General features: G+C 45.2%; 1 protein-coding gene across 1 annotated transcript in view; it reads right to left on the bottom strand.

Annotated features, from left to right (window-relative positions):
- The window catches only part of LOC143299242 (E3 ubiquitin-protein ligase HERC2-like), a 176,496-nt gene that overhangs the window by 75,248 nt on the left and 77,767 nt on the right, over positions 1–23,481 (bottom strand). Inside the window, 17 exon segments of the mRNA XM_076612452.1 lie at positions 830–1,020; positions 4,082–4,261; positions 7,013–7,205; positions 9,234–9,409; positions 11,344–11,491; positions 12,429–12,639; positions 13,604–13,740; positions 14,001–14,177; positions 14,447–14,832; positions 15,068–15,263; positions 15,591–15,750; positions 16,722–16,962; positions 18,028–18,286; positions 18,959–19,050; positions 20,460–20,642; positions 21,986–22,171; positions 22,900–23,055. Of these exon segments, the coding sequence (XP_076468567.1) occupies positions 830–1,020; positions 4,082–4,261; positions 7,013–7,205; positions 9,234–9,409; positions 11,344–11,491; positions 12,429–12,639; positions 13,604–13,740; positions 14,001–14,177; positions 14,447–14,832; positions 15,068–15,263; positions 15,591–15,750; positions 16,722–16,962; positions 18,028–18,286; positions 18,959–19,050; positions 20,460–20,642; positions 21,986–22,171; positions 22,900–23,055 (3,272 nt within the window).

The raw sequence follows: 23,481 nt of genomic DNA on the forward strand, positions 1-23,481 counted from the left end.
TTCACCTGTTCATGTGTCTGCTGATGGGTATCTGTTGATATATACCTGTGTGTTGATGTCTGTTAAATGTTTTACATATGTGTTGATGTGTACTGTGTGTTGATGTTTTACCTGTGTGTTGATATTTTTCTGTGTGTTGATGTTTTACCTGTCTGTTGATGTGTACCTGTGTATTGATGTGTACCTGTGTGCTGCTGTTACACCTGTGTGTTATGTGTACCTGTGTGCTGCCACTTTACCTGAGTGTTGATGTGTACCTATGTGTTGATGTGTACCTGTGTGTTGCCACTTTACCTGAGTGTTGATGTGTACCTGTGTGTTGCCACTTTACCTGAGTGTTGATGTGTACCTGTATGTTGCCACTTTACCTGTGTGTTGATGTGTACCTGTGTGTTGCCACTTTACCTGAGTGTTGATGTGTACCTGTGTGTTGCCACTTTACCTGTGTGTTGATGTGTACCTGTGTGTTGCCACTTTACCTGAGTGTTGATGTGTACCTATGTGTTGATGTGTACCTGTGTGTTGCCACTTTACCTGAGTGTTGATGTGTACCTATGTGTTGATGTGTACCTGTGTGTTGCCACTTTACCTGAGTGTTGATGTGTACCTGTGTGTTGCCACTTTACCTGTGTGTTGATGTGTACCTATGTGTTGATGTGTACCTGTGTGTTGCCACTTTACCTGAGTGTTGATGTGTACCTGTGTGTTGCCACTTTACCTGAGTGTTGATGTGTACCTGTGTGTTGCCACTTTACCTGAGTGTTGATGTGTACCTGTGTGTTGCCACTTTACCTGAGTGTTGATGTGTACCTGTGTGTTGCCACTTTACCTGTCTGTTGATGTTCTTGGCGTACTTGGAGCCCTGGTCCTCCTCCAGCACATGCATCAGCAGTGTGATCCAGCGCCGCGTGCTCAGCGCACGGCACAGCACCCCGTCAGACGCCAGGCTCCGCACAAATCCCAGGGTGCACCACCGTATGTGCTGCTGACTGGCAATCTGTATGGCTGCCGAGTTTGTGTCTGGAAAAGGTACAGCATGAAAGAGACGTAAAAAAAAAATTTACATCTTGTTTTGTTAAAGGTCCGTTAGTCTTATATGGCCATCAGGGACAGTAACTTCATTTCAACAGTGTTTAGGGCTCGGCATAGCAATTTGTATTTGTATTTCTTTTTATCACAACAGATTTTCCTGTGTGAAATTTAGGCTACTCTCCCCGGCGACAGTGCGTCGCTACACTACAGCACCACCCATTATTTTGTATTTTTTTCCTGCATGCAGTTTTATTTGTTTTTCCTATCAAAGTGGATTTTTCTACAGAATTTTGCCAGAAACAACCCTTTTGTTGCCATGGGTTCTTTTATGTGCGCTAAGTGCATGCTACACACAAGACCTCGGTTTATTGTCTCATCCAAATGACTAGCGTCCAGACCACCACTCAAGGTCTAGTGGAAGGGGAGAAAATATTGGCGGCTGAGCCGTGATTCGAACCAGCGCGCTCAGATTCTCTGGCTTCCTAGGCGGACGTGTTACCTCCAGGCCATCACTCCACTTAATGTGGGGGTCCAACCCTCTCCCTCTGCCATTTCAACCTTCCCTAACTGAAGTCAGACTTGGGTGAAGTGAGGAAAATCAGCGTAAAGTGCCTCTCCAAAGGACACAGCGCCATGCAGTGAAGTGAGGAAAATCAGCGTAAAGTGCCTCTCCAAAGGACACAGCGCCATGCAGTGAAGTGAGGAAAATCAGCGTAAAGTGCCTCTCCAAAGGACACAGCGCCATGCAGTGAAGTGAGGAAAATCAGCGCAGAATGCCTCTCCAAAGGACACAGCGCCATGCAGTGAAGTGAGGAAAATCAGCGCAGAGTGCCTCTCCAAAGGACACAGCGCCATGCCGTGAAGTGAGGAAAATCAGCGTAAAGTGCCTCTCCAAAGGACACAGCGCCATGCAGTGAAGTGAGGAAAATCAGCGCAGAGTGCCTCTCCAAAGGACACAGCGCCATGCCGTGAAGTGAAGAAAATCAGCGCAGAGTGCCTCTCCAAAGGACACAGCGCCATGCAGTGAAGTGAGGAAAATCAGCGCAGAGTGCCTCTCCAAAGGACACAGCGCCATGCCGTGAAGTGAGGAAAATCAGCGCAGAGTGCCTCTCCAAAGGACACAGCGCCATGCAGTGAAGTGAGGAAAATCAGCGCAGAGTGCCTCTCCAAAGGACACAGCGCCATGCCGTGAAGTGAGGAAAATCAGCGCAGAGTGCCTCTCCAAAGGACACAGCGCCATGCAGTGAAGTGAGGAAAATCAGCGCAGAGTGCCTCTCCAAAGGAGACAGCGCCATGCAGTGAAGTGAGGAAAATCAGCGTAAAGTGCCTCTCCAAAGGACACAGCGCCATGCAGTGAAGTGAGGAAAATCAGTGCAGAGTGCCTCTCCAAAGGACACAGCGCCATGCAGTGAAGTGAGGAAAATCAGCGTAAAGTGCCTCTCCAAAGGACACAGCGCCATGCAGTGAAGTGAGGAAAATCAGCGCAGAGTGCCTCTCCAAAGGACACAGCGCCATGCAGTGAAGTGAGGAAAATCAGCGTAAAGTGCCTCTCCAAAGGACACAGCGCCATGCAGTGAAGTGAGGAAAATCAGTGCAGAGTGCCTCTCCAAAGGACACAGCGCCATGCAGTGAAGTGAGGAAAATCAGCGTAAAGTGCCTCTCCAAAGGACACAGCGCCATGCAGTGAAGTGAGGAAAATCAGCGTAAAGTGCCTCTCCAAAGGACACAGCGCCATGCAGTGAAGTGAGGAAAATCAGCGCAGAGTGCCTCTCCAAAGGACACAGCGCCATGCAGTGAAGTGAGGAAAATCAGCGCAGAGTGCCTCTCCAAAGGACACAGCGCTATGAAGTGAAGTGAGGAAAATCAGCGGAGTGCCTCTCCAAAGGACACAGCGCCATGCAGTGAAGTGAGGAAAATCAGCGCAGAGTGCCTCTCCAAAGGACACAGCGCCATGCCATGAAGTGAAGAAAATCAGCGCAGAGTGCCTCTCCAAAGGACACAGCGCCATGCAGTGAAGTGAGGAAAATCAGCGTAAAGTGCCTTTCCAAAGGACACAGCGCCATGCCGTGAAGTGAGGAAAATCAGCGTAAAGTGCCTCTCCAAAGGAGACAGCGCCATGCAGTGAAGTGAGGAAAATCAGCGCAGAGTGCCTCTCCAAAGGACACAGCGCCATGCCCAGATGGGACCTCGAACCCTGATCACTGGTGCACACTGATCACAAGACCAATGCCTGAACCCTGATCACTGGTGCACACTGATCACAAGACCAATGCCTGAACCCTAATCACTGGTGCACACTGATCACAAGACCAATGCCTGAACCCTAATCACAAGACCAATGCCTGAACCCTGATCACTGGTGCACACTGATCACAAGACCAATGCCTGAACCCTGATCACTGGTGCACACTGATCACAAGACCAATGCCTGAACCCTAATCACTGGTGCACACTGATCACAAGACCAATGCCTGAACCCTAATCACTGGTGCACACTGATCACAAGTCCAATGCCTGAACCCTGATCACTGGTGCACACTGATCACAAGACCAATGCCTGAACCCTAATCACTGGTGCACACTGATCACAAGACCAATGCCTGAACCCTAATCACTGGTGCACACTGATCACAAGTCCAATGCCTGAACCCTGATCACTGGTGCACACTGATCACAAGTCCAATGCCTGAACCCTGATCACTGGTGCACACTGCATCACAAGTCCAATGCCTGAACCCTAATCACTGGTGCACACTGATCACAAGTCCAATGCCTGAACCCTGATCACTGGTGCACACTGATCACAAGACCAATGCCTGAACCCTAATCACTGGTGCACACTGATCACAAGTCCAATGCCTGAACCCTAATCACTGGTGCACACTGGATCACAATCCAATGCCTGAACCGACCCTGCCATGACGGTCCCTTGAAAGGGAGACAAATGCCACTGAAATGATGCAGATCATGGAGGCTAAAAAAAAAAAAAAAAAAAAAAAAAAAAAAAAAGAAAGAAAAAAAATTAGAAGAAAGAAAATGTAGGACTTACTGAGGCCGTAGTTGCAGCCAGCCTCGATGATGCTGTGCATGAGACCGCTGAGGGCCCCAACTGCCTCAGGCTGACAGCGAGGGGCGTGGATGGCCGCGCACAGCGAAAGCACTTTGAGGAGGCCCACAGTTGACTTGCGCACCAGGGAGGTAGGGTGCTTGCTCTCCGGTTTGGTTTTCTCTGCAAGCACACAGCGCAGGGAACTGATTATGGTCTGTCAGCATGGTAACAATCATATGCTGTCAGAAACTATAAGCCTTCTTGTTGAAATTATGTTATGATTCTTAGCTGCTCTTAGCTGAATGGATCAATACCTGCTTTCAGAAACTATAAGCCTTGTTGTTGAAATTATGTTACGATTCTCACCTGCTCTTATATGTAGTTGAATGGATCAACGCCTGTTTTTGGAAACTATAACCTTGTTGTTGAAATTATGTTATGATTCTTAGCTGCTCTTATATATAGTTGAATAGATCAATGCCTGCTTTCAGAAACTATAAGCATTATTGTGTGTTTTTTTTTTTTAATTTTTTTTTTTTTTTTAGGAGAAATCAGTGGATGCGTAAAATTTCTGCAAATGAGCAGGATAGTTTCAGCATCCTTGGAAGGTTCTTTCCCACTTTCTTCTTTTTTTTTTTTTTGTTCTCTCTTTATAAGCATTATTGTTGTTGTTTTATGATTCTTAACTGTTCTTTGATATTGTTCAACAGATCAATGCCTGTATGGCCAATGCAGTTTTTCATACCGAGCCCCCTTTCTATGGAATCAACTTCCTCACTCATCTTCGCTGCAATCTGTCAAATCCAGTCTGAAGACCCACCTTTTCCCCTCATATTAATTCTCAACAGCTCATCCATTTCCAGTATGAACTAAAATGACAATTTGTGAGTGAGTTTTCATAATTTTAGAATGTGTTGGTAGTATTTTTGATTGTGTGATTGTGTACTATTTATGATTGTGTGCTATGACTTGTGTGTGTGCGTGTGCATGTGCTTGTGTGTATTGTGTGTGTGTGTGTGTGTGGGGGGGGGGGGGGGGGGGGGGGGGAGGGCGGGAGGGATGGATAGTTTCCAATGATGTTTGGTATCTTGTGTTCAATTTTTCCTTTTTGATATTTACACGAGTTCCATCTGTAAACGCCTAGGGCATACTTTCAAGATTAGGCATACATTCTCATAATAATAAAAATAATAATTTAGAAACTGTAAGCACTGCTGTAGTTGTTGTATGATTTTTAATTGTTCTTTGACTGACAGTTTAATGCTTGTCATTTAAAAACTATAAGTGTTGCTGTTGAAGTTTTATCATTCTCAATTGCTCTTTGTTAGCGTTTAACTGTTCTAAGCTGCTGTTGTTGCTTTTTTACTCTTAATCGTCCTTAGACATGTAAAATGTTCTTAGATGTGTGAATACAACTATATTCGATCTCTTTGGATGCTGAAATCTGAACGTGTATTTTAAGTGTTTATGCTAAGTTTGTGTCATGAGCAGTTTACACAGCCATGAGTGAATTTCTCTTAGAGAAAATCAAGTAACTTGACTCCAACTGGTTTTCCTTTGTAACAGCATTTTGCACTGAATTAGTTTTCTTTGTGACAGCATTCACAACAGATGACCTAGCTCACATTTCCATGACATAATCCACCAAACTATCAAGAGTTGAGAAGAAGAATGATAAGTAAACAAAACATTACAAACTGAATCATGAATAGGTGTATATGTCAGTTAATTATACACATAACTAACCCCAAGACCAATACAAATATACAACAAAGTCCTTGGAAACAGTACTCAAACCCTCTCTCTTTTTTTTCTATAGTTTCTCTCAACTTAATCTTCATGCATTTAGAAGTTTTTGACTTTTATCCTTTTATTCCAGAGTTATGCTGGGTGTAAAAGCACTCTGATCTGTTTCTGCACAAATATAGCACTATATAAATACATTTATTCTATCATAATCTCACTTCACCAAGGGTCAGCAGTCCAGAGGTAAACTGACCACCTCACATCCATTCAATCAGCAGTGGGTTTTTTCAGCCCATGGCTGGCTCCTACCCAGAGCTATATTATTCTATGATCTTGAAGGGGAACACTGCCACCACAGTCGAGGGTCATCCACCTCATGCATGTATTTTTGGGAGCGTTGCTCTAATAATGTGGACTGATGGACTAGAGGTAACGCTTCCGCCTAGGAAGCGAGAGAATCTGAGCGCGCTGGTTCGAATCACAGCTCAGCTGCCGATATTTTCTCCCCCTCCACTAGACCTTGAGTGGTGGTCTGGATGCTAGTCATTCAGATGAGACGATAAACCGATGTCCCGTGTACAGCATGCACTTTGTGCACGTAAAAGAATCCACGGCAACAAAAGGGTTGTTCCTGGCAAAATTCTGTAGAAAACTCCACTCGGATAGGAAAAACAAATAAAACTACGCAGGAAAAAAAGAAAAAGAAAAAAAAAAGGGCAGCGCTATAGTGTAGCGACACGCTCTCTCTGGGGAGAGCAGCCCGAATTTCACACAGAGAAATCTGTTGTGATAAAATGAAATACAAATACGAATACAAATAACCTAACCAGAACAACAGGTGTCTGTCTCTCTCAGCCTGGCTGACACCGGGGAATTTTATAAGAACACATCCTTGTCAAGTAGTCCAAAACTGAAATGGACTCCCCAATGCGGAATCATCAAAACAAAGATTACAAAATGTGGGCGAGGTCTGTGGACCACAGCTGCTACTTTCGTTTTCTACGCATAGGCGGATAGTAGTTTGCACAGGACAGGAATGTCAGACCCCTGCCGGAGTCTGCACTAGTGGGTCACGGTTAAGTATGTGTAATTAAAACAAAGATTACAAAATGTCCCAAATTCTGGAGCACAAAAAACAACCACCAAAAACAAGCAAACACCTGACTGGCCTCACAGCAAACTGACCTGACTCAGACTCTTCCTCCTCCTCCTCCTCGTTCTCGGGGACCTCAGGGGGCTGGGCAAGCTTCAGGTCGTACTTGCCCTCCTTGCCCATGCGGTACGAGTTGGTGCTGCCCCCGTTTTCCCACTGCACCCGGATCCACCCGTCCTCCCCCAGCTCCCCTATCACCCGCCCCAGGCCTGGAGGGGGCCCGTCCTGTCACACACACACACAACACAGTCTTCTTATGTTGTGTTCATGGGCTGCTGCTTCCACGTTCACTCCCATGTGTTAACTCTTGACTGTTGGCCGCCGTTCTTTCTCTGTCTCTGGACCTTGCAACTGGAATGAACTTCCTCTTTCGCTTCGTCAAGTCTCCACACTCAGCTCTTTCAAGTCTGGCCTTAAAACCCACCTCTTCCCAAAATAGCCTTTCTTCCTTGCCTCTTCCTTGTCTTCAGTTTCTCCAGTTTTAGAGTTATGCATGCGTGTGAATGACTGGTGCGAAAGCGATTTGATTTGTCTCTGCACAAGGTTCAGCGCTATAGTTATGCATGCGTGTGAATGACTGGTGTGAAAGCGCTTTGATTTGTCTCTGCACAAGGTTCAGCGCTATATAAATACCATTATTATTATTGTTATAGCTAGGAGGAAGGTGGCAGAATGAACGACACTCATGTGCCAATACAGAGTCCTTGAGGGTGTGGGTTCAATTCATGCTCTGACCGTTTCTCCCAAGTTTGACTGGAAAATAAAACGGAGCATCATGTCATTTGGACAAGACCATAAACCGAGGTCCCGTGTGAAGCATGCACTTGGCGCACTGAAAAAGAACCCATGATAGGTACACAAATACTGAAGAATGCACTCAAGGTGTGACTAGCGCGTTGGGTTATGCTGCTGTCAGGCATCTGCCCAGCAGATATGAGGCAGTGTACTGGATTTGTCACAACACAGTGATGCCTCCTTGAGAAACTGAAACTCCTATATGTGGGTGGGGTTTGTGTGTATAACCAGTTTTACCCAGCCATGTAGCAACCTTGCTCTGTTTTCAAAGGTGTGCAGGCCAGGAATGTTCTTGTTTCCACACGTCACAGAATGCTTACATGACTTATTGGGTCTATAACGTGCATATAAGATCTTCTGTATGTGTACACACATGAAGGGGCTTCAAGCTCTAGCACATCTGCTAAATTGGGAGATCAGAAAAATCTCCGTCCTTAGCTCACAAAGTGCAGTGATCTGGACTGAAACTCTGGATCTTCACACTGAAAGCGCGAGGTTTCAACCACACGGCTGTCGCGCCCATTACAGGGCTGTCTTGATTCAACAGACCTTTTTTCTCCAAAATAATCATTTAAGATATCTATCATAGAAACAATACATGTAAACATAGTGCAGAACAATATGGATACAATGCATTACACTAGAATGACACAAACAGAAAACAACACACACACGATGGCAAAAATAATTAGGTTACATGAAGTAGAGGAGTTTTGTTTTTTTGTTTTTTGTTGGTGTGCCTCTCCGAATATACTTTAGAAGCCACATTTAATTAATGTGCAACGATTCATCGTCATCCTTATGGCCATCACTACCATCATCATCACATATTCTTCTTTCAACATTATCATCATAAACATAACAAAAACAGCATCACTGAATATAAATGCAAATTTAGTTTTCAAAGTTCATATGTTTATTTACAATCCATTCAAAGGCATCATAGACACTGAGCACACAGCAAGAAATGTTCTTCATTTCCTGTTTGACTGCAAAATCAGAAATCAGATGAAAAAACATAGTCTGTTAAATCCAACAACCATCTTTAATAACGACAACAAACCATTCAGCAAGAGAAGGCAACAAGAACCAAACTTGATCCTCTGTTTAGCACAGCAAAATCTGCTGAACTGCTACCCCTGTACCAAGCAGTTTTAACAGCAGCATTCAACACTGCAGGTTGAGTGGTGTAAAATGTTTGTTGTAATTCTTACAAATTTTGAAACACTGCATATACATGAAGTTGAGAGGGTAGTTTTCCCCTGACACTCTTGCACAGCAAAGTCTACCTTCATGTGTTGTCTGAAAACAGAAGCCACATCTAGAAATTTGTTGGTTGTGGTCCACATGCAAATGTTCATCGGACTGACAATTTGTTACATTAGCAAAGCACATATGAAGCTTACTTACCTGACAGCACAGAAATCAGAATTCAGAATCACCCATCGAGCCACATACCTGATCTCCCCACTTCCAGTCCACGCCCCTCACCACCAGTGTGCCAATCTTCATCATGGCCGCCAGTTCAGGGCCCGACAGGGGCACCTGTTGGTTCTGTTTCCGAATCTTCTGTTCCTCCACCACTGTGCACAGCATGGCGCTGGCCTCTGGCACCTGAACCTCCGGGTCAATGCCTGCAACAGTGCAACGTGGGAAAGGTCATGATCTTCTTCCCTGTCAATGCCTGCAACAGTGCAACGTGGGAAAGGTCATGATCTTCTTCCCTGTCAATGCCTGCAACAGTGCAACGTGGGAAAGGTCATGATCTTTTTCCCAGTTATTCTCTGCAACAGTGCAATGTGGGAAAGGTCATGATCTTTTTCCCAGTTATTGTCTGCAACAGTGCAATGTGGGAAAGATTATGATCTTCTTCCCGGTCAATGCCTGCAACAGTGCAATGTGGGAAAGATTATGATCTTCTTCCCGGTCAATGCCTGCAACAGTGCAATGTGGGAAAGGTTATAATCTTCTTCCCGGTCAATGCCTGCAACAGTGCAATGAGGGAAAGGTTATAATCTTCTTCCTGGTCAATGTCTGCAACAGTGCAATGTGGGAAAGGTCATGATCTTCTTCCCAGTTATTGTCTGCAACAGTGCAATGTGGGAAAGATTATAATCTTATTCCCGGTCAATGCCTGCAACAGTGCAATGAGGGAAAGGTTATAATCTTCTTCCTGGTCAATGCCTGCAACAGTGCAATGAGGGAAAGGTTATAATCTTCTTCCCGGTCAATGCCTGCAACAGTGCAATGTGGGAAAGATTATGATCTTCTTCCCGGTCAAAGCCTGCAACAGTGCAATGTGGGAAAGATTATGATCTTCTTCCCGGTCAAAGCCTGCAACAGTGCAATGTGGGAAAGGTTATAATCTTCTTCCCGGTCAATGCCTGCAACAGTGCAATGAGGGAAAGGTTATAATCTTCATCCCGGTCAATGCCTGCAACAGTGCAATGAGGGAAAGGTTATAATCTTCTTCCTGGTCAATGCCTGCAACAATGCAATGAGGGAAAGGTTATAATCTTCCTGGTCAATGCCTGCAACAGTGCAATGAGGGAAAGGTTATAATCTTCTTCCTGGTCAATGCCTGCAACAGTGCAATGAGGGAAAGGTTATAATCTTCTTCCCGATCAATGCCTGCAACAGTGCAATATGGGAAAGGTTATGATCTTCTTCCTGGTCAGCAACAGTGCAATGTGGGAAAGGTTATGATCTTCTTCCTGGTCAGCAACAGTGCAATGTGGGGAAGATTATGATCTTCCTGGTCAATTCCTGCAGCAGTGCAATGAGGGAAAGGTCATGATCTTCTTCCTGGTCAGCAACAGTGCATTGTGGGAAAGGTCATGATCTTCTTCCCGGTCAATGCCTGCAACAGTGCAATGTGGGAAAGGTTATGATCTTCTTCCCGGTCAATGTCTGCAACAGTGCAATGTGGGAAAGGTTATGAACTTCTTCCAGGTCAATGTCTGCAACAGTGCAGCAAACGAAAGGTCATGATCTGCACACAGTGCTGAACTAACCAGCCAGATGTGAAATGATCTGTGTGAATGCCAGCAGCACACAATCAATACTCACACACAAACACAGACTCACAAACACACACACATGCCAGATATTGTATGCCTATGTGAACAGAAAATAACAAGTTATGTTAGTTCATTCCTATTCTTTCCAAGAACTAAGGTACAAATATATTTAACTTTTCAAGGTTTACTTCGGAATTTTTTATTTTTTATACTTCATCTAAATGTCTAATAGCTAATTACCTGAGAGCATTCTGACATCTGACTCTCATCTGTTTTTATTAGTTGATTTAACAATTCATTTACTGGATTTCTTAGTTTGTTTCCATACTCCAAATTTCCTTGTCCATTCTAATTTTTTATTTCTTGTCACATTTGTAACTGTATACATGTTCCAATACACATACACTGCACACACTTTTTTCCTTTGTCTAAAATCACATTGGTGAACAGACATTAAATCAATGACCGAACAACCCACACATACTTACATACTTACAGACACACACACACACTCATACATGCACATACACACACAACACTACACTGACCAGCCAGACGCAGAATGGTCTGTGTCAGGGCCAGCAGACCAGAGTTGAGCAGCAGACTCAGGCTGTGAGCATGGTGCTCGGCCACCAGCACGCCCAGTGTGGCCAGGATGAAACGACTCGGGGGCAGTGCTCCCAGACTCAGCTGCTCCTGAACAGAGGAACATTTCAGTGCCAGATGGTGGTTACACAGCTGCTATGCTAGAATGGTTAGAGCACTGGATTATCGCTAAATTCTCGCCTGAGTGCAATCCTCGGTTTTGGCGCACGTGGTGGGTTTAGGGTGGAGAGGTTACTGATCTCCCAAGTCAACATATGTGCAGACCTGCTAGTACCTGATCCCCCTTTGTGTGCATGCACATACAGAAGACAGGCCAAGCAGCCTAAAATCCATGTGTATAGTGGGTTATGGAAACAAGAACATACCCACCATGCACACCCCATGGCTTCCTACATAACAGGGTAAAAATGGTCCTATACATAAACACACACTTGTACATACAAGTGAACATCGGAGTTGCAGCCCAAGAAAGCAGAGGAAGAATATGGTGGTTAAAGGTTAAAAGTCCCATAACCTTTTATGACCATCGGGGCAGTGAATTCACATCCACTGTGTCCGGGGCTAGAAAGGTGAGCCCCAATCCTCTCCTTCAAACATTTTAACCTTCCCCAACTGAAATCAGGTGCCCTGTGCCTGTGTCTGTGGCAAACTTGGTCATAAGTATCGTCATACGAAACAAACTTGGGTTTGTACAGAATCTAAAAGGAATATACCTGACATCACTGATTTGGGTCAGTACAAGACAACAAGAGAATATATCTGAAGAGACAAGGCTGACGATAATGTCTGGTTCGAGTAAATGTTTCTCTGATTTCCTTGAGTGCTTCACAACCAAAAACAAAATTCACTTCATCTTCTTTCAAACAATCATACATCGGACATATAAAATAAGTCTCTATCACCTTTCTGCATTTATACCAATGCACAGCCGAATCAGAAATACCCAGTCTAAACCATGCAGTGATATATTTTCGTGTACTACCCAGTCTAAACCTTGACGCGATATGTGTTTATCCAAATCCGGTACCTTTGAGTTGTCCAGTGAGGGCTGAGCGGGGTTGATGCCCCTGGCCTTGAAGGCCATGTCGGCCTCGATGACGTAGGTGCGCAGCTGGCTGATGGCCCAGCGGTACAGCTCGGCAAAGGTCATCTCCAGCAGGATGCGATCACAGGGCGGGATCAGCTGTACATCTGCTAGGCAGTGGGGCAGGGGAGGGCTGCCACGGGGGTGGTGCTTTCTGTAAAAAAAAAAGTGTCCAGTAAAAAAACCCACCTGTTTAACTCTCTCCGGACAAACAGTTCTCTCCCTTGCTTTTCCCTACAGACGACCCATTTGTTAGGGTTAGGAAAAAAATCACAAAAAATACAAAACATAAAGTAACTGAATGAAACTCACTGTACTTGACCCACTGACCCCTCTCCTCACATCATGTGAATGTCCAACCCCCTCCCTCTTCACTGCTCTCAGAAGCTGAATCACAATCAGTACCTACTTGCCAGCAGCTTTCTTCACTGCAGATACTGTATTCATTGTCTTCATCATCCTCGTCGATGTCGAAACTTTCAGTTTGAAGCATTTCAATCACTTCAGCAGTGGTAAAAGCCGCTGTTGTGATCTAGTTTGCTCCCAAAATTTCCACTTGTATCGCCTGCGACGCCATTTTCGATACATATACAGATTAGCTTGTCATGTGGGGTCCTGAACTCGCTGTAGAGTGTATTGCTACGGAATCTCATGAAGAAACTTTCCATTTGACCATGATACATTCGCAATGCCTGGTGTAGCTGCGATTTTTATGCTACCCCATGAGGAAAACGTGGAAAAATTTTTGATTGTTGAAACCGCTGTAGCGTTCCATTGTCTAGAATGATACCTTACGTCAGGAATGCTACAGCGTTCCATCGTCCGTAGTGAATTAATTCTATTTCAGAAAGAAGATAGGCTAGGCGTTTGTGAGTGGCATGTCATACCCACATAATCCAACCAAAAGAATCATCAAAAAAATGAAAAACAAGACCCAGCAAAGTAGATCAAAAGGTGTAAAATGACAGTTTACTGAAATATGCGTTCATGTGTGTAGCTGACAAGTAGTTGTAGCATAATGTATATACCCCCCCCCCCCCCCCCCCAACCCCCCTCTTCAAATGGGACTGTGGCCTTTCCATGAACCAACCACCATTATCATTATCGCTCTCTCTCACCTTGGTCGAGTTCCCACGGAGATGATTCCCTGCCAGCCACACAGGATGGAGTGTTTGACGGACGGAATGAGGTAGTCCTGATGGATGAGACTGAGCATGCTCTGTATTCCCTTCAGCCGTAACTCCGCACGCCCCACCTGGGTTTGTCAAGCAAAGACAGGATTAGCGGTTTCTGTCTTTAGCATAGTGGGAAATTTTTTTTTTCCTTCTTAAAATACACTTGGTAAATTATACTGTATAAGTTGCACAGAGATTGCAAGAGAAGAAAAGAGAGACAACAATACTATATGAAAAGTCACACAGAGATTGTAAGAGAAGAAAAGAAAAGAGAGACAATAAAACAGATGTACCTGAGCAATGCATGCATGTGCACCCCCCCGCCCCCCACAGGTCTCACCTGATGGTAAAGAGATCGGCGCAGTTTCTCTATGTCGATGGGCTGGGGGAAGAGGACGAAGTTGATGATGTTGGTGACCAGCACACTGTCGTTGCGGGCGCCGGTCAGCCTCTGCCTCAGCCACTTCATCCTGTGGCTGTTGGTCACAGCCCCCACAATGTGCTCCCACGGGTCACTCTGCTCGTCAGGAAAGAAGGAAAGAGTTATGCACGATAGTACTAGCTACTATCTAAAACAGGGAAGAAAGAAGAAAAAGCAATGCAAGACAGTACTGGTCACCACCAGACAAATGTCCTCTTAATATCACGGATCACTCTGGTCAAGAGGAAAGGACAAAAACCAAACACAAAAAAACATGATAAAACGTATTGGGACAAAACAAATGCTGACTGCTGACAGTGCTGAATCCACAATACTGACAAAATGAAGTTAGTGTTTTTTCTTACCTGCTTTGTGTCTGTGGCGTTCTGTCCTTCGCCCCCTTCCAACTCAGGTGCGGCATCCGCCTTGTCCTCCTCCTCCACCTCTAACTTGCTGTCCCCACCACCTCCACTCTCCCCCATCAACGGAACGGCAGCAGCCGATGCCCCACCCTCAACCACCTGCAAGGTCCTCTCCCCCTCAGGGCTGCCCTCTGGTGGGGGCTGTGGCAAGCCCTCCCCTCCCCCACCACCTCCCTCTGACACAGGAAGGGCAGCCGAGGCTTCCTTGCCCTCCAGCGTCAGTTGAACGTCTTTGGTTTCTGAGTCCTTGGTGTCACCCCCACCTCCCCCTCCTCCGCTGGCCTTGTGCTGGAAGGGGCTGTCCTTGTCGTCCTCCACGTCCACACATCCTGAAAATTATCAATGCAAAAATATATCAATGAAGGCTCTTTTTGACTGATGCAGTAAGACTGCACTGACACACACTTATACATGCTCATTTACACACACACAAACACACACACACACATTTACACATACACATACACACACACCCACAGACACCCACATGCACTCACAGAAAGGTACACACTCACACACACACACACACAATAAGAAACACAGAACCCTCCACACATCACCCACGTTTGGACTTTTTCTTGTCCTCAACGATCCTGGAGATGATTTCTCTCCAGCGAGGCATGGAGCGCAGCAGCTTGGAGCGTGTGAAGGTGTTGATCTCATCCCCCGTGGCTGGTCGCAGTTCATTGAACAGGAACAGACATCGCTCTATCACCGGGGCACACACCTCTTTGTAGGATCGGCCCTGGTCCTGGTGAGCCTGTGGGAACAATCACAACCGTAAAGGTAAAAAATCCATAAAAATCATTGTCATTATTATCATTATAGTTATATCATCAATATCATTATTGTGAGAAAAAAAGTTTTGCTGAGAAGCTGGTCTAAAATTTGTGTGTAGGAATTTACACAATGACAAAAAGTTTCGTGCAAAATTTCTTCTTTCAGTGTTTAGTTTGATGCAAATTTCGAATCCATTTTTTTTAATTGATGGAATTTTAACTATACAGGCCACAGTATCCCTCCCCCCCCCCCTCTCCTGGAACGCTTCCCTGACCCCAACCAGGACCCCCACACAGAGAGCGCTGACCTTGATGAGGGCCTTCTTGGCGGAGTGGATGGCGCGGCAGATGTCGAGGACGGAGCGAGGGAGGGTGGGTTTGTGGGTGGTCTCCCCCTGACTGTGCTCCATCAGCCCCAGCACCACGTGTCCCAGGTCTGTGTGCTTCAGCAGCACGGCCATCAGCAGTCTGACAGTCACACACAGCAACAGTATCACCAATCATGTCATGTCAAACTCTGTATGTAGGAGGGTAACATATAAACGAGGAATATTCTTTTTTTCATATCTGGTCCTTGCACAGTAACATCATCACCACAGGTCAAGTTATCTAAAGTCAAATTCTTTATCTATGAGGGTAAAAGATATCAAGCAAGGTGTATGCTTTTTTTCTTCTTTTTTTTTTTTCAAGTCCTCACCCTAAAGACGGACTAAAGAAAATATGGAAACTAACAAAAAAAAAGGGGGGGGGGGGGGAGATCAAAACTCAATGAAAACATGTGCATCACTACAGGAGGTGCTTGCAGGTTTGTACAGTTGAAGAACTAAAAACCGACCATGGAAAAATGACCTCCACAGCAACATCATCATCGTCATCCTCCTTCATCATTACCAATATAAACAAAAATAGCACCAAGATCTGTGGCCTTTCATGTCCTGCTGTCATGGTGACCTCAGTTTCGATACCCCTCCACTTCTGTACTTGGGGTGAGTCTTGTCAAGGTCTTCAGTGATGGTGGATTCATGGGGGACTGCCGTTTGAGGGACATGGTGGCATCTCCACGCTGGGAGGGACGCTCACTCAGTCTGGCTCCGTGACTAAGCCATTATTGTTGTCAGTAGGGGGCTTAGCTGGTGGTGTCCTAAGTAATTCAAATCAGAACAGGCACCACTGAACACCACCAAAGTGACTCAGCAGCAGTGCAGGGTCTCCTCTGGTGTGTGGCCTCCTGGCGACCTAACACTGATGGTTCCCTGTGGACTGCCGACGCTGGGAATGTGATGGATGAACCCGGGTGTGGCCATGTGTGGGTGACTTGGATGAGCGGCATGGGAGCAATGCCAATATGACGGGGCAGCAAAAAAACACAAACAAACAAAAAAATAACAGACCAAGGAAAACTAGTTTCCCTGAGGGACACCACCTCCTCCCCCACTTACCTGCCAACCTCCTCCACGGGGTGGTCCTGGGTGAACTCGATGGGGAAGTTGAGGTGGTGGGTGTGGGCGAAGCGTTCCACCATGGCCAGGAATACCTTCACTGTGGGTTCGGCCACACGGCCCTCGGCCAGCGCCTGCAGGAAGGGCTTGGTGGCGTCCACGCTGGCGTTCTCCTCCTCGTACAGCCGCTCCTTGTCCATTGTCTGCGGCAGGTGAACCTGCTCTGAGGTGGGCGTCGCACCTGAACAGGGACAGGCAGGTGTGACACTGGGTGCACGTCACACCTAAGCACAATAATAAAAGGTATATAGTGGAGTGATGGCCTAGAGGTAACGCGTCTGCCTAGGAAGCGAGAGAATCTGAGCGCGCTGGTTCGAATCACGGCTCAGCTGCGGATATTTCTTCCCCTCCACTAGACCTTGAGTGGTGGTCTGGACGCTAGTCATTCAGATGAGACGATAAACCGAGGTCCCGTGAGCAGCATGCACTTAGTGCATGTAAAAGAACCTACGGCAACAAAAGGGTTGTTCCTTGCAAAATTCTGTAGAAAAATCCACTTTGATAGGAAAAACAAATAAAACTGCACACAGGAAAAAATATTTTTAAAATGGGTGGCGCTGTTGTGCAGCGACGCACTCTCCCTGGGGAGAGCAGCCCGGATTTCACACAGAGAAATCTGTTGTGATAAAAAGAGAAATACAAATACAATACAAATATGTCATTCACCCTACTTCCTAAGCACAGGGGTCCATAGTGCCGATGGTTCACATCAACATGGGGAAAAGAATGTTAACAGAAGTTAACAACAGAGGCCACTGTAATCAGGACTTACAAACAGCATGTATGTTACTGGAGGCTGACCACCTGAAGACAGCTCTCTTTAAGCTCTTCCAGGTAGGCAATCTGTTGTGCAAAGACACAGCGTTTGTAAAGTGCTTATAGTTTGGATCTAGGACTGGCGCTGCATAGGTCTTCTTCTTCACTAACTCTGTGAAGACTCATTGAGGCACTGCACAAAACTGTTCACCAGGTGCCAGTTGCATTGCTTGGTTCTAACTTTTTGACAGTTACACGTGACTAAATGCCTACGTTGACCGAACTACGCCACTGGTCAGTTCCATACTACACACAGTTAGTAGCGGGTTACGACCATACTAGGCTCTTCCGTCCGAGCAATGCAACTGGCTCCAGATTCCTTCAGGTCTGTTGGTTGTGTGTTAATGCTGGAGTTTCTGCAACTGGGCTGCTGAATAAGTATCAATAATACTGAATGATATCTTTTTACACAGCACAGAGGAGGACTAACCAGGTGTGTTGGCACTGGGGCTCCTTGTCTCCCCCTTCTCCTCGTCGAAACTGTTGTGGGGCTGCAGCACCTGCAGCCCGCCAGAAAAGAAGTCAGCCTGCAGCCACTCCCCGCACTCCACCTCCTCTGCCGCCAGGGGAGTGCTGCGCACCTGCTGCGCAGCATGCAGTCCTAGGAGCGTTCCCATGGTGCGCTCCGCGTCCATCAGGGGCGACGACATGGAGCTGGAGTCCATCGACTGCACAATGTCTTTTTCCGGCTGAAAGACAAAAAAATAGAGTCTTTTCACCAGAATACAACATTTGCTTTTTTTCTTTTTTTCCCCCCCCTCTCTTGGCTATTTGTTTCTTTCTTGTCCATGTACTGCATGGTGTCTTTTTCTGGCTGGAATAAATTGTCAAGCCTTTTCACCAGAATACAACACAACAGCTTTTCTTTTCCCGGCTGTTGATTTGTTTTCTGTTGTTTTTTTTTTTAGCCCAAATGCAAGAACTCTGATGTCTTTTTCAGTCAGGAAGACAGAAGTTGACAAGTCTTTCCACTGGAATATATAAGCATTTTTTTCAGGCTGTCTAAGTTTGTTTCTTGTCCATGTACTGCACCCTGTCTTTTTCAGAAAGTTGACAAGTCTTTTTCCCACAATACAATACAACTGTGAAACTGTAAGTTCGGGAATGGTTTCTTTTCAGCAAAAACACAGTGGATTCTTATGTACTTTTTTGAGCTCAGGCAGTTACATTTGTTTCTTGTCTATGGACTGGATGATGTCCTTTTCAGGCCGGCAGACAAAAAGTTGAAGACTTTTCATAACAATACAACTGTATAAACACCCACACACATGCACACACACACTCACACCACAGAATACACCTATATAAACAAACACACACACTTCAGAACATCCACACACATACACGCACTGGATACTCACATCCACATACTGTCCCACGTAGAAAGCCTGCATCATTTCCCTGGCCTCCTCAGAGTGGTGGACACTCTCAAATACATGAGACGCGTCACGCCCTGAAATTGTATGCACACTTGTTAGTAAGTAACAGCAGTAGTAATTGAGCCTTTATGTTCAGCTTAAATCGCTGACTGACATACGCTTTCAGCTGGGCCAAACAGCAAAGTGAGAGCTGTACAATGTGTTTTCCACTGTAATGGGAATTCATTTACAGCTCAGTCTTTTTTGAAGGACTCTGGCTCTCAATCTAGGAGGCAAGATTGCACTGGTTCTTAGCACTACAAACTAGTTAACTTTTGGGGACCATCCCAATGCTGACTGTCCGAAAGCCCTCATGGCTGATAGAGTGGGGATATACCTTTGGAAAGATCCTCTCCTCTATATCAAATTCTAGCCCAGATAACTGGGAATAGCAGTTGCCTCCTCTGAACAAAATGAGCTGTGAAGCTGTGTGCACAGTTCCTTCATTGTGTGGTAACACAGCTTGTTATAATTTGGTCAAGGCTCCACGTCCAGTTAGCCATTGTCTTTATGTGTCAAAATTTCCACACACAAAAATGAGTGTTCTGATAAATCAGTCAGTTCGTTCTTGAATGAATTAGTAAACAGTAATTGTTTTTGTTGGGGTGACAGTTTGTTCGATAAAATATAAACACTTACCACATCATTCATTTATCATTATCATTTATTACTATTATCATCATCTCCCCTTTTTTTTTCACTTTCCACACACCCTCCGCCCTCACTCCAGACCTTCTCCCCCCACTTCCTGTGACTTTATATATATATATATATTTTTTTTTTAATCTCTACTCACTTCTCTGTCTATCTTTGCTTTCTTTACTGATCAATACTCCTCTGAGGTCTTGCCTTTGCCCCCACTGTCATTTCCAATCAATGCAGTCCCTGAAGACAGACCTATGGTCTGTGACATTTGACACTTCTTGTGAAAAGTGAGCTTTGTTTTACAAGCAACCACTTTTATGAACAATTTGTTCTTCTTCTCCTTTGTTCCTGGGCTGCAACTCTCACATTCACTTGTATGTACATGACTGGGCTTTTATGTGCATGATCATTTTTATCCCGCCATGTATGCAGCCATGCTCCGTTTTCGGGGGTATGTTTGTTCAAAATGTTTTTCTGATTTTTTTTAAAGCAGATATGGTGTAGCATATTTGGTTCAGTCCCGACGCTTTAACATGTCCTTGAAACTGAAATGTTATGCTGGAAGTAACTCAGTACTAAACGACAAGACAATATTCCACTTTCTATTGCTTTATGTTTTTGGGGGTAGGGAGGGGGGAGAGGGTCACTGTGTGTGTGCATAGTGGGGGGGTGGGGTGGGTGGTTTGGTGTCTACCCCACCCTGTCTATTCCCTTCTTTCTTTCCCTTCCTCTTACCCATCCACACCACTACGTCCCTGCATGGGTTACTCTCTCCCCCTCCTTGAGACGCCTCTCTCACCTGCGTACTCCATGAGGATCTCCCTGCCGCAGGGTGCCTGGCACTTGAAGTCGTGGATGTCGTACACCTTGCCGTGGATCACCACCCACAGGCCCCCGTCCTTGTTGTGGTTCTCCAGGTCCACCTTGCGGATCATCTGCACGTCCTCGAAAGGCTTCTGGCTGTAGCGCTCCAAGGTGTAGCCTGCCACCACACACAAGAGATCAGTCTTCTGTCTTTTATTTCTCCCTCTTTCTATTCTTTTTTTTTTTACTCTCTCTTTTCCTTACTTTTTGTTTTTATTGCAATCAGCAATGCATACATTCATCGGCAATATCTACACTTCTCCCCCTGTACTTTTCCCTTTCACAAGACGAAAAAAGCTGAAAATTGGTTAATAACATTGTAATATATATTCTACATCCTTCCCCTCCACTATTTGACTTACCTTCCTTACGTCTCGTGACAGGGGAAGAAATGTGAAGTATATATTATAATGTTATTTACACAAATTCACAATTTTTCCATCTTCGGAACTAAACTTAATCGAAAGAACACATAGTAAGAAAAGTGGATACTGCCCATTCATTAAGCATAAGCAGTGCATTACTGACTGGAGAAAGATAGAAAAAAGGGATTTGTAACACTTTTGAAATAGTAGAGGTACAAGTCATATACACATGTAAGCAACAGCACCATCCCCTATGCAATTCCTCTCACTTCATAAAGATGTACATTGTTTTTTTCTCTCTTTTTCTTCTTTCTTTATTTTCGTTCTGTAAATAAGTCATGCATTTTCTAAGGGGGTCATTTGATCTGCAAAAAAATAATTTGGTCCACTTCCTTCAAAAGTCTTTGAATCTCAGTTCAAAACAGTGTCAACTGGAATGTGTCAATGACAAAGCAAACACACACACACACACTTATATGTATAAGTGACGTGTATATATATATATATATATATATATATATATATATATATATATATATATATATATATCAATCATTCTTATTACTTTATTATAATCTTTATTTGTATTTGTATTTCTTTTTATTTCACATATTTCTCTGTGTGAAATTCAGGTAGCTCTCCCCAGGGAGAGCGTGTCGCTACACTACAGCGCCACCCATTTTTTTGTATTTTTTCCTGCGTGCAGTTTTATTTGTTTTTCCTGTTGAAGTGGATTTTTCTTCAGAATTTTGCCAGGAACAACACTTTTGTTGCAGTAGGTTCTTTTATGTGCGCTAAGTGCATGCTACACACTGGACCTCGGTTTATCGTCTCATCTGAATGACTAGCGTCCAGACCACCACTCAAGGTCTAGTGGAGGGGGAGAAAATATTGGCAGCTGAGCCGTGATTCGAACCAGTGCGCTCATATTCTCTCACTTCCTAGGCGGACGTGTTACCTCTAGGCCATCACTCCACTATCATTATAATTTTAACATTATTAACTGCAGAAACCATACCCAACATGGAAAGTACAACAGAACAGAAACAGCACACAACGAGGAGAAACTCCACAAGAGAGGACCCAAACCACTCACTCCAGACGCCCGGCCAGGCCAGGTCCTCCTGGTCGTCACGGTCACAGCCCGGGGCCAGGTGGTTGAAGCGGTCAAGCAGCTCCAGCGTCTGACCCACCACGGTCACTGCCCGCGACACCCTCACCACACCCCCGCACCGCACGCTCAGCAGCACCAGGCACGACAGCAGCTCCGGGAGCAGCACCCCTGTAGTGTTACATACTGGGTACAGCCTAAGTTAGTCTTGGTGCATACTGGTTACATACTTGGTACAGCCTAAGTCAGTCTTGGTGTGGACTTGTTATATACTGGGTACAGCCTAAGTCAGTCTTGGTGTGTACTGGTTACATACTGGGTACAGCCTAAGTCAGTCTTGGTGTGGACTTGTTATATACTGGGTACAGCCTAAGTCAGTCTTGGTGTGGACTTGTTATATACTGGGTACAGCCTAAGTCAGTCTTAGTGTGCACTGGTTACATACTGGGTACAGTCTAAGTCAATCTTGTTGTGTACTGGTTACATATTGGGTACAGCATAAGTCAGTCTTGGTATGTACTGATTACATACTGGGTACAGTCTAAGTCCGTCTTGGTGGGCACTGGTTACATACTGGGTACAGCCTAAGTCAGTCTTGGTGCATACTAGTTACATACTGGGTACAGCCTAAGACAGTCTTGGTATGTACTAGTTACATACTGGGTACAGCCTAAGTCAGTCTTGGTGCATACTAGTTACATACTGGGTACAGCCTAAGTCAGTCTTGGTGTATACTGGTTACATACTAAGTACAGTTGGGTTTTTTCCAAGACTTTTAAGGCCTTAAAAAAAGGCTTATCATTTTTTTTTTTTTTTTTCACAAATTCTTTAAAAAAAATCTGTACATACTGTGCTTCAGTAAGCAGACACAAAAACGACCTCCCACAACTAAAGCTCACCTGTGACGTCCTTGGAGATGACATGTGACACCTGGCAGAAGTGGCGACTGCCCATGCTGGCAACACTGACGGCAGCGGACAGCACTTTGTTGACGTGGCCACACATCAGACCACAGTACTTACGCAGCACGGAGGCTGCTCCCTGCATCTCCAGACCTGACACACACAGCATGACATGGACTGACTTATTCCCTGCATGTCAACACCTGACACACACAGTGTGACATGGACTGACTTATACCCTGCATGTCCACACCTGACACACACAGCATGACATGGATTGACTTATTCCCTGCATGTCCACACCTGACACACACAGTGTGACATGGACTGACTTATACCCTGCATGTCCACACCTGACACACACAGTGTGACATGGACTGACTTATTCCCTACATGTCCACACCTGACACACACAGCATGACATGAATTGACTTATTCCCTGCATGTCCACACCTGACACACACAGCATGACATGGACTGACTTATTCCCTACATGTCCACACCTGACACACACAGCATGACATGGACTGACTTATTCCCTACATGTCCACACCTGACACACACAGCATGACATGGACT

Source organism: Babylonia areolata, chromosome 24, assembly GCF_041734735.1.
Source record: "Babylonia areolata isolate BAREFJ2019XMU chromosome 24, ASM4173473v1, whole genome shotgun sequence".
Lineage (NCBI taxonomy): Eukaryota > Metazoa > Mollusca > Gastropoda > Neogastropoda > Buccinidae > Babylonia > Babylonia areolata.